Here is a 17,008-nt window from a genome sequence, read left to right as displayed (position 1 = left end):
ATGGTCATGACATCACACTATGGGAGGGGTTTCACCACAATATCAGCCATACAGAGCCCCCTGATGATCCGTTTGAGAAAAGGAATAAATTTCTTACGGGAAAGGGGGTATCAGCTACTGATTGGGATGAATTTCAATCCTTAATTACGGTTTCTCTTTAACCTCCTTGCCGGTTATCCCGAGCTCAGCTCGGGGTAACCTGCGCAGGAGGATTTCTCAGGCCCAGCTGGGCCGATTTTCAAGATTTTTTTTTTTTGCACGCAGCTAGCTCTTTGCTAGCTACGTGCATATTTCGATCGCCGCCGATTCGCCGCTACCCGCCGCGCCGCCCCCCCCCTCTCCAGACCCCTTGCGCAGCCTGGCCAATCAGTGCCAGGCAGCGCTGAGGGGTGGATCGGGATTCCCTCTGACGTCCCGACGTCCATGACGTCGGTGACATCATCCCGCCCCGTCGCCATGGGAAGCCCAGCAGGAAATCCCGTTCTGAACGGGATTTCCTGCTTTCAGAGAGCGCCGGCGGCGATCGGTTTAGGTAGGGGGATGCCGTTTGTCAGCCCAGGGCTCGCTACATGATTTAAAACATTTTTTTTTAAGTGCTGCGCCGCCCCCTTGCCGACACAATTGGAACGGCAAGGGGGTTAAATGCAGCGTTTGTCACTCAAGTGCTGTCCATTCAAATTAATTGAAGCACTTTTTAAACAACGGTTACACCTTTTAGCGTTTTTCGTGTAAATGCCAATTATCTTCTCTTGTGTCCAGGATTGTCTACAGCCCTAGGGGGCTCACGATGCAGTGACGGAACGATTGGAACCAATGTAAAACTCTTTTCTGCTTGGTTGCAGAAAATTCTGCAACCAAGTGTATGTATCATAGTCTAGAGCCAGTTTAAGAGTGCGTAGAATTAACTTATCTGTATTTTTTGGGGTTGTAGGAAGAAACCGGAGTGCCCGGGGGAAACCCAAGCAGACACTGGGAGAGCATACATACTCCTTCTTGCCCTGGCTGGGATTTGAACTGGGGACTCAATGCTGCAAGGCGAGAATCTTAACCACTATGCTGCTCATTACGCCACCATGCTGCCTGCAGATAACAGATAGCCATCTTCTAACTAGCACAGGGCCGGATTTACCATAAGGCATTGTAGGCACGTGCCTACCAGGGATGCTCTCACGAGTAATAAGTGTGTAAACACTCGAATTTGTTATGTAAATTAGCATTAATTAGCTCAGGTGTACGGCGGGGACATAAGGGGTTAGTTACCCATAATTCCGTGTCCTCCCTGCGCACCAAATAGCTTGCACGCGTCCTATTGGGCGCGTTGCAAGCCTCACTGTGGGCACTTCCTCCTTCAAGCCGGAAGGAGGAAGTGTGTGGTGATGAGGCTTGCAATGCATCCAATAACATGTATGCAAGCTATTTGGAGCGCAGGGAGGACACGGAATTATGGGTAACTAACCCCTTATGTCCCCGCCGCACACCTGAGCTGATTAATGTTCATTTAAATCATGAATTTGAGTGTTTACACACTTGTTATTACTCCTGAGAGCATCCCTGGTGCCTACAGGCGCCTGATGATGGAAAGGCAGCTCACTCCCCTCCCCTAGTGCTTCCCTCCCTCCTTCCCTATGCAGAGTACTGAGTGGAGTGTAGATGAGAGGTTACTCACCCTGCTATCAGCATTCCACTGACCAGATCTACCTTCAGTCAGGGCACCTCTAACTAGTTACTTAGTATTAAGTATCCAGAGCTACTCTCAGTATTAAGGGGCACGTGTAGCTTGCTATGATGATGGGTAGAAGAGAAGTGACAGCTGGGCCAGCCAGCACACTTGCAGGTGTTTGTAGGTTCATGGAGGGTGAAATCTAGGGTGCCAGGACATCTGTGCCTATAGGCTTCTGTGCTGTAAATCCAGGCCTGAACTAGCATCTCACACATGCCTGGAGTATCTGATAATCAGATTAAGATCTGTATAGACTCTATACAGATCGTAGATCTGATTATCAGATACTCCTATGCTATAGAGCATTCAATCTTTTATTACCTGGCTGACAAGCTGCTGTTGATTTACAATGTCAGGAATGAGTTCCTATATCAGCTTAGATTTCACCACCTGCTCTGTTCTATGCACAGGAGGACTTCCTGGTAACGGATGACTTGCTGGTTGATTACTTCAATGAATTCCTCAGCCTTCCAGTAAGTGTTTATTTACTGAGCATTCAACAGTGTGGACATAGCTCACGCTTGGCACTGGTCAAACTGAAAATTGTTTTTGCCTTCTTAAAGCAGACCTGAACTCAGGACTTCCTCTCTGCTCCAAAAGATACACAATAGCATATTAACCCTTTCAGAAAAGCATTTCTTTGTTACAGCTGATACCAATACATATGCAGTGTGTCTACTTCCTGATAGATATAGATTATTGAGTCACAGACTAAATAAGTGATAAGTAGTGATAAAGTTATTGGCGAATGAATGGGAGGATTGCTGACAGGGAAAAATTGCTTCTGTCCTTAAAGAGGAACTGTCAGCCATACTATCTCAGAAAAAAAACATATATAAGTAGATAAATACTTGCTCTACTTACATAACATACAGTGGTTTGCAAAAGTATTCGTCCCCCTTGAAGTTTTCCACATTTTGTCACATTACTGCCACAAACATGAATCAATTTTATTGGAATTCCACGTGAAAGACCAATACAAAGTGGTGTACACGTGAGAAGTGGAACAAAAATCATACATGATTCATTTAAACAAAAAATACCTGCAAAGTGGGGTGTGCGTAATTATTCAGCCCCCTGAGTCAATACTTTATAGAACCCCCTTTTGCTGATATTACAGTTGCCAGTCTTTTAGGGTATGTCTCTACCAGCTTTGCACATCTAGAGACTGAAATCCTTGCCCATTCTTCTTTGCAAAACAGCTCCAGCTCAGTCAGATTAGATGGACAGCGTTTGTGAACAGCAGTTTTCAGATCTTGCCACAGATTCTCGATTGGATTTAGATCTGGACTTTGACTGGGCCATTCTAACACATGGATATATTTTGTTTTAAACCATTCTATTGTTGCCCTGGCTTTATGTTTAGGGTCGTTGTCCTGCTGGAAGGTGAACCTCCGCCCCAGTTTCAAGTCTTTTGCAGACTCCAAGAGGTTTTCTTCCAAGATTGCCCTGTATTTGGCTCCATCCATCTTCCCACCAACTCCGACCAGCTTCCCTGTCCCTGCTGAAGAGAAGCACTACCAGAGCATGATGCTGCCACCACCATATTTGACAGTGGGGATGGTGTGTTCAGAGTGAAGTGCAGTGTTAGTGTTCCTCCACACATAGCGTTTTGCATTTTGGCCAAAAAGTTCCATTTTGGTCTCATCTGACCAGAGCACCTTCTTCCATATGGTTGCTGTGTCCCCCACATGGCTTGCGGCAAACTGCAAAAGGGACTTCTTATGCTTTTCTGTTAACAATGGCTTTCTTCTTGCCACTCTTCCATAAAGGCCAACTTTGTGCAGTGCACGACTAATAGTTGTCCTATAGACAGATTCCCCCACCTGAGCTGTAGATCTCTGCAGCTCGTCCAGAGTCACCATGGGCCTCTTGACTGCATTTCTGATTAGCGCTCTCCTTGTTCGGCCTGTGAGTTTAGGTGGACGGCTTTGTCTCGGTAGGTTTACAGTTGTGCCATATTCCTTCCATTTCTGAATGATCACTTGAACTGTGCCCCGTGGGATGTTCAAGGCTTTGGAAATCTTTTTGTAGCCTAAGCCTGCTTTAAATTTCTCAATAACTTTATCCCTGACCTGTCTGGTGTGTTTTTTGGACGTCATGGTGTTGTTGCTCCCAATACTCTCTTAGACAACCTTTGAGGCCATCACAGAGCAGCTGTATTTGTACTGAAATTAGATTACACACAGGTGCACTCTATTTAGTCATTAGCACTCATCAGGCAATGTCTATGGGCAACTGACTGCACTCAGACCAAAGGGGGCCGAATAATTACGCACACACCACACTTTGCATTTGTGTATTTGTAAAAAATGTTTGGAATCATGTTTGATTTTCGTTCAACTTCTCTCATGTACACCACTTTGTATTGGTCTTTCACGTGGAATTCCAATACAATTCATTCATGTTTGTGGCAGTAATATGACAAAATGTGGAAAACTTCAAGTGGGCCGAATACTTTTGCAAACCACTGTATGTGTCTCAGCATGAGAAATATTGGCCAATCAGAGAGGTGTAGGAGGGGGAAACAGGAAGGAAAGAGGCTTCAGCCAATCAGGCTGCATTAGTTAAGTCTGAAGGGAAGTTGAGAAGCAAAAAAGGACAACCCAGCATGCTGTGCAACTTCCTTTTTGTGTACCAAATTTGTGTGTACCAAATAAGAGTCAGGTAAACTTGGGAATGATCATTCATCAACAAGAAAAGTAATAGTGATTTTAACTTTTGGATTGCCTGGTTAGCATCCTTATTACTTGTTTACCAGATAAAAATAAAGAATTGATTTTTTAATATTATGCCCGATAGTTACACTTTAAAGGGAAAGTTCAGGGAGGGTATTGAAAAAATAAAAATCAATTTCCACTTACCTGGGGCTTCCTCCAGCCCGTGGCAGACAGGAGGTGCCCTCGCCGCCGCTCCGCAGGCTCCCGGTGGTCTCCGGTGGCTTACCCGACCTGGCCAGGCCGGCTGCCAGGTCGGGCTCTTCTGCGCTCCAAGGCCCGGCACTTCTGCGTCCCACACGGGCGCGCTGACGTCATCGGACGTCCTCCGGGCTGTACTGCGCAGGCGCAGTAGTTCTGCACCTGCGCAGTACAGCCCGGAGGACGTCCGATGACGTCAGCGCGCCCGCGTGGGACGCAGAAGGCCGGGCCTTGGAGCGCAGAAGAGCCCGACCTGGCAGCCGGCCTGGCCAGGTCGGGTCGGCCACCGGAGACCACCGGGAGCCTGCGGAGCGGCGGCGAGGGCACCTCCTGCCTGCCACGGGCTGGAGGAAGCCCCAGGTAAGTGGAAATTGATTTTTATTTTTTTCAATACCCTCCCTGAACCTTCCCTTTAAGGTGAAAAAAACCTATAGGCTGAAGTGGTTAAACGGACCCTGAGCAGAACAGTAAAATAGCTAAATGAACTTACCTGGAGGTTCCTCCAGCCCCTCGTAGTCCATGAGCTCCCTCAGCGTCCTCCGGGCTCCCTCCATCCTTCCCCTTGTGGCTCCATTAAAGCGGCCACTTTGGCTGAAGTTGTGCACAACTGCGCATGTGCAGCCCCTCCAGTTCTTACCTCCCAGGTAAGTTCATTTGGCAATTTTATTGTTCTGCTCAGGGTCCCTTTAACCACTTCAGCCTGTGGGTTGTTTTCAACTTAAAGGAAACATCAGGCAAAAAAGGTATATTCCGCTTTACTCACCTGGGGCTTTCTCCAGCCCCTGCAGCTGACTGTCCCACACTGATCGCTCCGCTCTCCGCCGCTGCCCAGGCTCCCCACACGCTGTAAGGCCGACCTCAAGGTCGTCCTTACTGCGGCTGCGTGAAGCACTGCTGTCACTCATGGGAGCCCGGGACGGAGGCAGAGAGCGGAGTAATTAGCCTGGGACAGTCGGCTGCAAGGGGCTGGAGAAAGCCCCAGGTGAGTAAAGCTGATTTTACATTTTTTTGCCTGATGTTTCCTTTAAGGACAGAAGCAATCTTCCCCTGTTAGCACTCCTCCCATTCATTTGCCAATAACTTTATCACTGCTTATCACTTATTTAGTTTGTGACTAAATGATCTATATCTTGTTTTTTTTTGTAACACAAATTAGGTGTCAGGTTTTATGCCCTTGTTATCCTGCTGGTGGCAGCACTGGTGAACTTTGGTGCGGACTTCTTCTGTCCACCAGCAGATGGCTCTTGTCTTGCTAGGAGTTGTGCAACAACTCCCCGTCTCGCCAGCAGATGGAACTATGAGGAGATTGTGGACGGTCACCTGATCAATGTGCTGCATATTTAAGGGTGGACTTCCTAGCAGCACATTGCTAGATCATTCTGTTTCCTTGCAGTGTTGTGACTCTGACCATTTTCCCTGTGCTCCTTGTCCTGAACTCGGAACTCTCGGTATTGACCCTGGCTAGTCCAACTATTCCTTGCCTACTGTCTGTATTACCATATACTCTGATTGCCTGCTTTGATTTCTGCCTGTCTGACTTGTCACTTATATGCTGATTTGGTTTATCCACTCCTTTATATATCGTGAGATCTGTGTTCCTGTGTATGCCATTGTATATATTGTGTGATCTGTGTTATTGCATATTGTTTTGAATTACTGCACTTTTGTAATTAAACACGTTTTCACCTTCAAATCAAACCTATGCAGACCTCAGTATTTTTTTCATATGTGATTTCTTGCTTCTGCCTTGTCTTGATAAGAATATGCATGTGCAGATCCTTACATTAGGCTTTTTGGGGGTGACACTTAATAGGCTGCATTTCCCATATGAATTGCATACGTGAAAACACTGTGAATTTTCGAGCTGGTGGAAACGGGCCCTAAGACTTTATGGACATTATTCTGATTACCACAGTTTAGTGAATATGCCCCAATGTGCATTCAGTTTCATGATTGATTTGATCATACCATCAGACTGATTGATCCATCAAGTTATTGCAGGTACCTTGTATGCCCTCTTTAAAGTGGATCCGAGATAAACTTTTACTCAGTGCTGGGCCGAAATTACGCATTAGCGTAATTACGCATCGTAATTCACTACAAATGCACCGTAAGCGTTACGTGTAAGGTTACGGTATTACGCGTAATTAATTACGCGTAGACCGTAGGGTTACGTTTTACGCGTAACAAATTACGCGTAAGACAGTAAACTCCCATTGAAATTACACAGTCTGCCGTAATTGCGTAATATTACGCTCCCGTATAATATAAAAAAGCCGCCGACTTTAAGGGTTAATAGCAAAGCCCCCTGAAGTGCTAAGAGCCTCAAATTTGGAGAATATATTAAGGAGATCAGAAGGAATAAGAGGAAAAATTTTTTTTCAAAAAGACCTTATAGTTTTTGAGAAAATCGATGTTAAAGTTTCAAAGGAAAAATATATACATTTAAAAACCCGCCGACTTTAACGGTTAATAGCAAAGCCTGCTTAAAATTTAGGAACACCAAATTCACAGGGTATATTAAGGGGATCAGTGGGAATAAGAGGAAAAAAAAAATTTCAAAAAGACCTTATAGTTTTTGAGAAAATCAATTTTTAAGTTTCAAGGGCGAAAATGTCTTTTAAATGCGGAAAATGTCAGTTTTTTTTGCACAGGTAACAATAGTGTTTTATTTTCATAGATTCCCCCAAATGGGAAGAGTTTTACTTACTTCGTTCTGAGTGTGGGAAATATAAAAAAAAAACGACGTGGGGTCCCCCCTCCCAGACCTCTTTAACCCCTTGTCCCCCATGCAGACTGGGATAGCCAGAATGCGGAGCACCGGCCGCGTGGGGCTCCGCACCCTGACTATACCAGCCCGCATGGTCCATGGATTGGGGGGTCTCGGAAGGGGAGGGGCAGCCAAGCTTTCCCCTCCCCCTCCGAGCCCTTGTCCAATCCAAGGACAAGGGGCTCTTCTCCACCTCCGATGGGCGGTGGAGGTGGAGGCCGCGATTTCCTGGGGAGGGGTTCATGGTGGCATCTGGGAGTCCCCTTTAAAAAGGGGTCCCCCAGATGCCCACCCCCCTCCCAGGAGAAATGAGTATAGAGGTACTTGTAGTACCCCTTACCCATTTCCTTTAAGAGTTAAAAGTAAATAAACACACAAACACATAGAAAAAGTATTTTAATTGAACAAAAAACATAACCACGAAAAAAGTCCTTTAATATTCTTAATTAACCATTAATACTTACCTGTCCCTTTAAAAGCCAGTTCCCACGCAATATCCTCGGAAATATACTAATCAGTTACAATGTAACAAAGTTATTACAATGTAACAACTTTGTTACATTGTAACTACGCCGCACCCGACGTCACTCACCGCCGCCGCCGCCACCGCGTCTGTGCTGCAGGACCCGACAGAGCTCTGAGCTATAGCTCAGAGCTCTCTAAGCATCTTTGTATTTGGGCTCCAAGGAGCCCCATTGGTCTGCTAAGGACCAGGGCCGGCCTTTGACCTGAGCGACCTGTGCGATCGCTCAGGGCGCCGGCTTCCAGGGGGCGCTCCTGCCGCCTGGCCGCATGTGTTTTAATTTGGAAGCTGGCTGTGTCCGTCTCGCTCCGCCCCCCCCCCCCCCCCCCCCCGTGCGGACACCGTGATGGAGGGGGGAGCCGCGGGGAGAGCAGCCCGTCCTCTCCCTCCCTCCTCTCCGGGCGCTCTCCGTGCTCCCCCCTGCAGAGTGCAGACTGCAGCAGTGAGAACAACTCACCTCCCTGGTTCCGATCGCCGGCGCCTCTCACTTGCCGCTGGTCTCCTCTTGTACATTGTCACTGATGCACAATAAACTTCCTGCTTAACAGGAAGTTTACTGTGTATCAGTGTCAATGTACAAGAGGAGACCAGCGGCAAGTGATACACCGTGAGAGGCGCCGGCGATCGGAACCAGGGAGGTGAGTTGTTCTCTCTGCAGTCTGCAGCAGCATCGGAGGGGGGAGCACGGAGGGTGGCCCGGAAAGGAAGGGAGGGAGAGGTCGGGCTGCCCTCCCCGCGGCTCCCCCTCCAGTATGAGGGGAGGGGAGCACCTACCTACCTACCTAATCTATACTGGGGGCACCTACCTATCTAGCCTGTACTGGGGGGGCAGCTACCTATCTAATCTATACTGGGGGGCAGGCAGCTACCTATCTAATCTATACTGGGGGCACCTACCTATCTAACCTATACTGGGGGGGGCAGCTACCTATCTAATCTATACTGGGGGTACCTACCTATCTAACCTATACTGGGGGGGGGGGGGGGGCAGCTACCTATCTAATCTATACTGGGGGCACCTACCTATCTAACCTATACTGGGGGGGGGCAGCTACCTATCTAATCTATACTGGGGGCACCTACCTATCTAACCTATACTGGGGGCACCTACCTATCTAACCTATACTGGAGGGGCAGCTACCTATCTAACTTATACTGGGGGCAGCTACCTATCTAACCTATACTGGGGGCACCTACCTATCTAATCTATACTGGGGGCAGCTACCTATCTAACCTATACTGGGGGCAGCTACCTATCTAACCTATGCTGGGGGCAGCTACTTATCTAACCTATACTGGGGGCAGCTACCTATCTAATCTATACTGGGGGCAGCTACCTATCTAACCTATACTGGGGGCAGCTACCTATCTAACCTATACTGGGGGCAGCTACCTATCTAACCTATACTGGGGGCAGCTACCTATCTATACTATACTGAGGGAACCTACCTATCTAACCTATACGGGGGGGGGGGGGGCAGCTACCTATCTAACCTATACTGGGGGGGGGCAGCTACCTATCTAACCTATACTGGGGGGGGGGGGGGGGGCAGCTACCTATCTAATCTATACTGGGGGGGGGCAGCTACCTATCTAATCTATACTGGGGCAGCAGCTACCTATCTAATCTATACTGGGGGCAGCAGCTACCTATCTAATCTATACTGGGGGCAGCAGCTACCTATCTAATCTATACTGGGGGCAGCAGCTACCTATCTAATCTATACTGGGGCAGCTACCTATCTAATCTATACTGGGGGCAGCTACCTATCTAACCTATACTGGGGGGGGGGGGGCAGCTACCTATCTAATCTATACTGGGGGCAGCTACCTATCTAACCTTTACTGTAGGCAGATCCCCCCTTTAGTGTATATAGGCTTAGGCTACTAGTCTTACAGTCGCAGATCCCCTTTTAGTGTATTTAGGCAGCAGATCCCCCCCCCCCATTAGTGTATGTGTGTGGTGCGCTCACACGCGAAGAGGATGAATTTGGGGGGGGGGGGGGCACCAAAATCTGGTTCTGCTCAGGGCGCTGTGAAACCTAAGGCCGGCCCTGCTAAGGACCAATGGGGCTCCTTGGAGCCCAAATACAAAGATGCTTTCGAGAGCTCTGAGCTAATATAGCTCAGAGCTCTGTCGGGTGAAGGGACGCTAAGTCCCCGCCGGCTCCGCTGCCCTCCCCGCCTCTCCCACATGTCACCTATATACATGCTGGCACCCATGGGTGCCAGCATGTATATGAGTGACAGGTGTGGGCGGAGTGGACGGCGGGAGCCGGCGGGGACTAGCGTGTATGCGGCGGCCGGCGGGTGAGCGGCGAGTGACGTCGGGTGCGGTGGTGTTACAAAGTAACAAAGTTGTTACATTGTAATAACTTTGTTACATTGTAACTGATTAGTATATTTCCGAGGATATTGCGTGGGAACTGGCTTTTAAAGGGACAGGTAAGTATTAATGGTTAATTAAGAATATTAAAGGACTTTTTTCGTGGTTATGTTTTTTGTTCAATTAAAATACTTTTTCTATGTGTTTGTGTGTTTATTTACTTTTAACTCTTAAAGGAAATGGGTAAGGGTACTACAAGTACCTCTATACTCATTTCTCCTGGGAGGGGGGTGGGCATCTGGGGGACCCCTTTTTAAAGGGGACTCCCAGATGCCACCATGAACCCCTCCCCAGGAAATCGCGGCCTCCACCTCCACCGCCCATCGGAGGTGGAGAAGAGCCCCTTGTCCTTGGATTGGACAAGGGCTCGGAGGGGGAGGGGAAAGCTTGGCTGCCCCTCCCCTTCCGAGACCCCCCAATCCATGGACCATGCGGGCTGGTATAGTCAGGGTGCGGAGCCCCACGCGGCCGGTGCTCCGCATTCTGGCTATCCCAGTCTGCATGGGGGACAAGGGGTTAAAAAGGTCTGGGAGGGGGGACCCCACGTCGTTTTTTTTTTATATTTCCCACACTCAGAACGAAGTAAGTAAAACTCTTCCCACTTGGGGGAATCTATGAAAATAAAACACTATTGTTACCTGTGCAAAAAAAACTGACATTTTCCGCATTTAAAAGACATTTTCGCCCTTGAAACTTAAAAATCGATTTTCTCAAAAACTATAAGGTCTTTTTGAAAAAAAATGTTTTCCTCTTATTCCCACTGATCCCCTTAATATACCCTGTGAATTTGGTGTTCCTAAATTTTAAGCAGGCTTTGCTATTAACCGTTAAAGTCGGCGGGTTTTTAAATGTATATATTTTTCCTTTGAAACTTTAACATCGATTTTCTCAAAAACTATAAGGTCTTTTTGAAAAAATTTTTTTTCCTCTTATTCCTTCTGATCTCCTTAATATATTCTCCAAATTTGATGCTCTTAGCACTTAAGGGGGCTTTGCTATTAACCCTTAAAGTCGGCGGCTACCTAACATTGATCCATGCGTCAACTTTTCCGCTTGGCAGCATGACCTTACGCATTAATTGCTAGTAGGATTTTACGCGTAAACCTATAACGTAATAACCTGAATTACGGTATACTTACGCGTAATTGCGTAAGTGCTATGCGTAATTATAGACATGTACCGAAATTGACTGTCTATGCCGTAAGCGTAATTTCGTAATGCGTAATAGCGTAAAATTACGCGTAATGATCCGTAAGCGTAGCTTTCTCCATTACGACCAGCACTGCTTTTACTCATTGCATAATTGTGTTTCTTTCATATAGTTTATAGGGCATTCCTCAAGCCAAATACTTTTTTTGTTTTCTTTTAATACACTGATTCCCTATAACTAAACAGGCCTCGCCCACAGCTCCTTTTGTGCCTTGGCAGTAGCAAGGGCTTATGGGAGCTCAGTCTGGGCAGGAGGAGGAGGAGATTACTAGCCATTGATTTCAGAGGCAGAGGGGAGGAGGAGAGGGGATTGAATTTACACACAGCCTGTGACAATGTGACAAACAGGACATGGCTGCCCTCATTGTATCACAGGAATAAATAATCATAAACTTTTGAAGCTGTTTGCAGCTAGATATGCTGTGTAAACTATTTAAACTTTAGATAAGATATATAGACAAGTTACTTGATATAGTTAGTTTTTCATTTCGGATCCGCTTTAAGCTCAGAGATTACAGATGGTTTCTTATCTCTGCAGACATTTACGGAAGCTATAAAGTTTAACAAAACCTATGGGATTTTTGAAGTGATCAGTGATTTTCCAGAACAGCTGAGTCAGCAGATTAAAAAGCTGTTACGGGAATATCAGCCACCCAACCCAATCTACAGTGCCGCCCGCGGTGTCACCGGGCTGACTGCCAGGAAGTCCCCCAATGATGACTTACAGATGAAGATCGAAAACACTTATAACATTATGGTAAGTGCGTCTTACCTGAGCTAGTACTTAGACACCTTATGTACAACTCTGCAGAAAGTGGATTTGATTGGTCCCATTACGTAGGATCCATCACAATCATTTATTTCATTCGTTTATTTCCGCCTCAGGTGTCCTTTTAAAGTGGAACTAAACTACCGTATTTTTCGGACTATAAGACGCACCTAGGTTTAGAGGACAAAAACCACGGAAAAAAAAGATACTAAACCTAGTGCATCCATGGTGAAGGGGCATCTTGTTAATTATGTCCACTTTGTACCTCATGCCCCCTTGTACCTTTTGTGTTTCTTTGTGTCCTCCTCTGTCTCCCTTGTGTCCTCCTATGTCCCCCATGTGTCTTCCTCTGTCTTCCTTGTGTACTCCTCTATGCCCCTTTGTGTCCCCCTGTGTTCTAGGTTTGCCCCCGAGTCCACCTCTGCATGGGCACAGTACAGGGAGCCCCCTACATTGTGGCGGGTTGGAGGTTCCTATTGGCAGGCGTTCACAAGTCCCTGCATTTGGACTATAAGACGCAGTGACTTTTTTCCCCCCACTTTTGGGGGAGAAAAAGTGAGTCTTATAGTCCAAAAAAATACAGTACCTCTCTATGCTAAAAGGTTAGCCACAGCATGATAACCTCAATGGAAAAAAAGTTTTCATTACAATTTATGGAAATCCTTGGTTTCACTTGTGCGGAAGGCACTGAAAAGGTTAAGCCTCAGTATTTACTATATTGAAAGCTGCCTAGGTAGAGCTCTCCTTCAGTCTATTCACGGTTGCTTATAAGAGTTAATTAGACAGGTTTATCTGCACAAACACAAAATACAGAGAAGTGCATTTCTTCAGCAACTATAAGTAGAATAAACATTTTTGATTGTGTGCCGTGCAAGGGTTCGGGACCGCTTTAACTAAAATGGTGCACATCATCGAAGCCAGCAGTAGTGCTTAGCTCAACACCACTGCATATATGAATTAACTGATGTTTTTATTTTGTTTGCTAGGCAGAAGTGGAATTACAGAATTATTATTATTTAGTATTTATATAGCGCCATCTTCGCAGTGCTGTACAGAGTATATTGTCTTGTCACTAACTGTCCCCCAGAGGGGCTCACAAACTAGTCTCTACCATAGTCATATGTCTATGTACAGGTAGTCCCCAGGTTACGAACGCCCGACTTACGAACGACCCGCCGATACGAACGCCCCGACTATAGCTCCGCCCCGTCGCCTGACGTCACGCCCGCCGGGGACTACCTGTGCTGCCCCGTTGAAAAAGAAGAATATGGGCAGCGGAAGGTAAATAGAAGCCTACTCACCTGATCTTCGGCGGTAGAAAGTGCCCTCGTGGTGCCCGGAAGGTCCGCAGCCCGTCCTCTCGCTTCCTCCACTGTTTCCTGGCGGCTCCTGGCTTCACATGCGGCGCATAATTACGCAATTAGGAAGCGTCGCCACTAGGGGGCTCTTCCTGATTACGTCATTATGCGCCGCATGTGAAGCCAGGAGCCGCCAGGGAACAATGGAGGAAGCGAGAGGACGGGCTGCGGACCTTCCGGCCACCACGAGGGCACCTTCTACCGACGAGGATCAGGTGAGATAACCTCTATTTACCTTCCGCTGCCCATACTCTGCATTTTCAACGGGCCACAACAGGTAGTCCCGACTTACGCACAGATTCAGGTTAAGAACGAGTGGGCAGTCCCTATCTCGTTCGTTAACCCAGGACTACCTGTATGTATTGTGTAGTATATGTATCGTAGTCTAGGGCCAATTTAGAGGGAAGCCAATTAAGTTATCTGTATGTTTTTGGGATGTGGGAGGAAACCAGAGTGCCAGGAGGAAACCTACATAGACACAGGGAGAACATTCCCAGAAAGAATTACCTTCAAGTTACATTACAATTAACACAACATTATTATTATATTTTTTAACATTCGTTAAAAGGCTTACTTACTTGGTTTCCCAATTTTTATTGCCCATACAGTTAGCCTACGTGCTTTTATTCCAGAGTGATGTTATCTGCATAAAAATCACAAGTCCCCTCCCTTCCCCAGCTCAGAATACAGCAGGGCTGGGAACTTGCATAGCAACTGATGTATTACACTCTCTCTCTCTCTCTCTCTCTCTCTCTCTCTCTCTCTCTCTCTCTCTCTCTCTCTCCCCCTCTCCCTCCCTCTCTCTCTCTCTCTCTCTCCCTCTCTCTCTCTCCCTCTCTCTCTCTCTCTCTCCCCCCTTCGAAAGGGATTTTTGGTATTGAAGGTGATTTTGGCTTCTGCTCGGATGTCTGAACTAACTATCCACTCGGATATTCAAAGTTCGGATAGTGGAAAAAGTTTGGATTATCTGGGTAGTTCGGCTATCCGAAATCTTGCTGAGCACCACTGATTACAACACATCCATTCTGTAAGGAAAACTTTCTTTTCTTTGCTTACAGTCATACTGAATCCTGTGAAAAAAAACAAAACAAAACACATTTTTCTATGTCTGCACGCCCTTACCATCTGCTATTAGTGATCAAAAGATAACTCTTGCACTTGCTGTGAAAGCAAGTTTATCCCTCTATGCTGGGCATACACGGCTATATTTTGCAGCTCGATTCTCCCGCTCGATTGTTTGGCCGATCGATTCCGCAGGCGATTCTCCTATCTTCTGCTCCTTTTTCTTATCTTTTTCCATTCACTTCAATACGGAATCGAGCGGCGAAACGATCGGGCGGGAGATCCCACATGTTGGAAATTATCTATCGAGCCATCTTAAAGTGAACCTCCGGACTAAAAATCTACTGTGCAAAACTGAAAGGGCTTGGTGTTTCTTTAACAGTTTCACAGCATCAGAACTTTGTTTTTCTTACCAACGCATAATTTTTAGCTGCATTTTTATCTAAGCTTCACCCATCAAAGAAAAAAAGCCCAGGCTTTTTTCCCCTGATGCTGTGCAGAACATGATGGGATTTCCTATGTTGTTATTCACGTTGCCTAGCAACTGGGAGAGGTGCTCAGGACACAGGACAGTTGGAACTGTGTCTCATGCTCCCTGTCACCTCCTTTCAACCAAAAAGATGGCTGCCATTATGAAATCAAACATTTGCCTGTTCTTTTAAAACAGGGTGGGTAAGAGATTATATTACCTATCTATTTTAATTAACATAACTAATGTAACTTAATGACAGTATGTTTGTTTAGGCTGGAGTTCCTCTTTAATGGCTCAAAATCGAGCCGTGTATTCCCAGCATTACATATCAGTTTGCTTTAGCTTATCATTAATCATTAAGATGATTGTATATGATGAATTATGAGTAAAGTGGCTGGATGGTGTAATGGGTAAGGGCTCTGCCTCTGACACAGGAGACCAGGGTTCGAATCAGTAAGCCAGCACCTATTCAGTAGGAGACCTTTGGCAAGTCTCCCTAACACTGCTACTGCCTATAGAGCGCGCCCTAGTGGCTGCAGCTCTGGCACTTTGAGTCCGCCAGGAGAAAAGCGCGATATAAATGTTATTTGTCTTGTATAAAGTGAATGGCGATTTATTGAACTATTTATATCATTCACTTTGGGACCACACATGACAGTTGTGTAGTAACAAGCTCTGGTCCGGTATGTGTGCCAGCATTACAAATCTGTTGCTTAGTAGCTTGTGCCTGATAATCCTCTTAGTGAGCAATCATCAACTGGATACTGTGTTTGTTGATGTTCCACAACAGAGCGGCACACCTCTCTTCACCTGCAACAGTACAAGCAGAACACCCAGGATTAGTATAATCACACAAGCCTATGTTTCACATGTGCAGAAAGATGCACCCAGGGCTCCAACAGAGTTCCATTAACAGCAGCATTAGATGACCTAACTAAAGGTGCTCGTAACAGCCGATTTTGACTTTGAGTGATTTCGATTTACCCTAATTTTGATTAAACCATCATCATAATTTCAAATGGAAGCGGATTTTTGCTTTGAGTCCGATTGCAAGTCGAATTTAAGTAAATTATGCGAAATTACGATCAAAATTACGACTTGTATTCTACTTGCATTGTACACTCATGTAATTTATACAAACATACAATGCTTACATACATGTACTGTATATACTGTATACATAACAACATTCATGTATGTTTAAAAAATATATACATTTTAAATATATCAGCACACTGGAATCAGTTCATCTCGGCACGCGGCTCTGAGAGCCGAGCGCCGAAGCTTGGCTCCGTCATAGCAGCAATGCTATGGTGCGCACCCCGCGGATCGGTAATTAGGGGTAATTACATCTCTCTCCGAGTTGTGACAACTCGGAAGGGGAATAGTATTTAACGCCGCCTCAGAGTTTGGCGGCAGCAGGAAGAGCCGTCATTTGGCTCTCTCCGCACCGAACTGAGCGACGGCGAAATAATATGTACTCAGCACACTACACTAACGCTGGCAGCACCCTGCACTAACTATAAATCAATCTCTAAAACTCAAACTACCTTCTTTCCCCAAAATTAAGACATCCCCCGAAAGTAAGCCCTAGCAAGAATTTCGAGCATGTTTGAAATATAAGCTCTACCCCGAAAGTAAGCCCTAGTGGCAGTAAGGGGGAAGTATGGCAACTTGTGTTATTACTGGAGCCCAGAAACACAAGTTGCCGTGCATCTTCCCCAAAGACTGAAGCCCGGGGACACAGCGGCATGGAGTTGGGGTAAAGAAGAGGATGCAGGGGGACATCGGAGGACACGAGGGACAGCGGAAGACACAACG

General features: G+C 46.4%; 1 protein-coding gene across 3 annotated transcripts in view; it reads left to right on the top strand.

The window, feature by feature from the left end:
- RGS22 (regulator of G protein signaling 22) overlaps positions 1-17,008 on the top strand; it is a 157,828-nt gene that overhangs the window by 29,687 nt on the left and 111,133 nt on the right. For 2 of the 3 annotated variants that reach the window (XM_068237725.1, XM_068237724.1), the window contains exons 3-4: positions 2,131-2,193; positions 12,065-12,283. In XM_068237725.1, the coding sequence (XP_068093826.1) occupies positions 2,131-2,193; positions 12,065-12,283 (282 nt within the window). Of the gene's footprint in view, positions 1-2,130; positions 2,194-12,064; positions 12,284-15,320; positions 15,388-17,008 lie in introns of those variants that run through there. The other variant, XM_068237727.1, reaches the window with a different exon arrangement.

This window comes from Hyperolius riggenbachi, chromosome 5 (assembly GCF_040937935.1).
Source record: "Hyperolius riggenbachi isolate aHypRig1 chromosome 5, aHypRig1.pri, whole genome shotgun sequence".
Classification (NCBI taxonomy): Eukaryota; Metazoa; Chordata; class Amphibia; order Anura; family Hyperoliidae; genus Hyperolius; species Hyperolius riggenbachi.
Note: the sequence above shows the minus strand (reverse complement) of the source record. Positions and strands in the feature narration are given on the sequence as shown.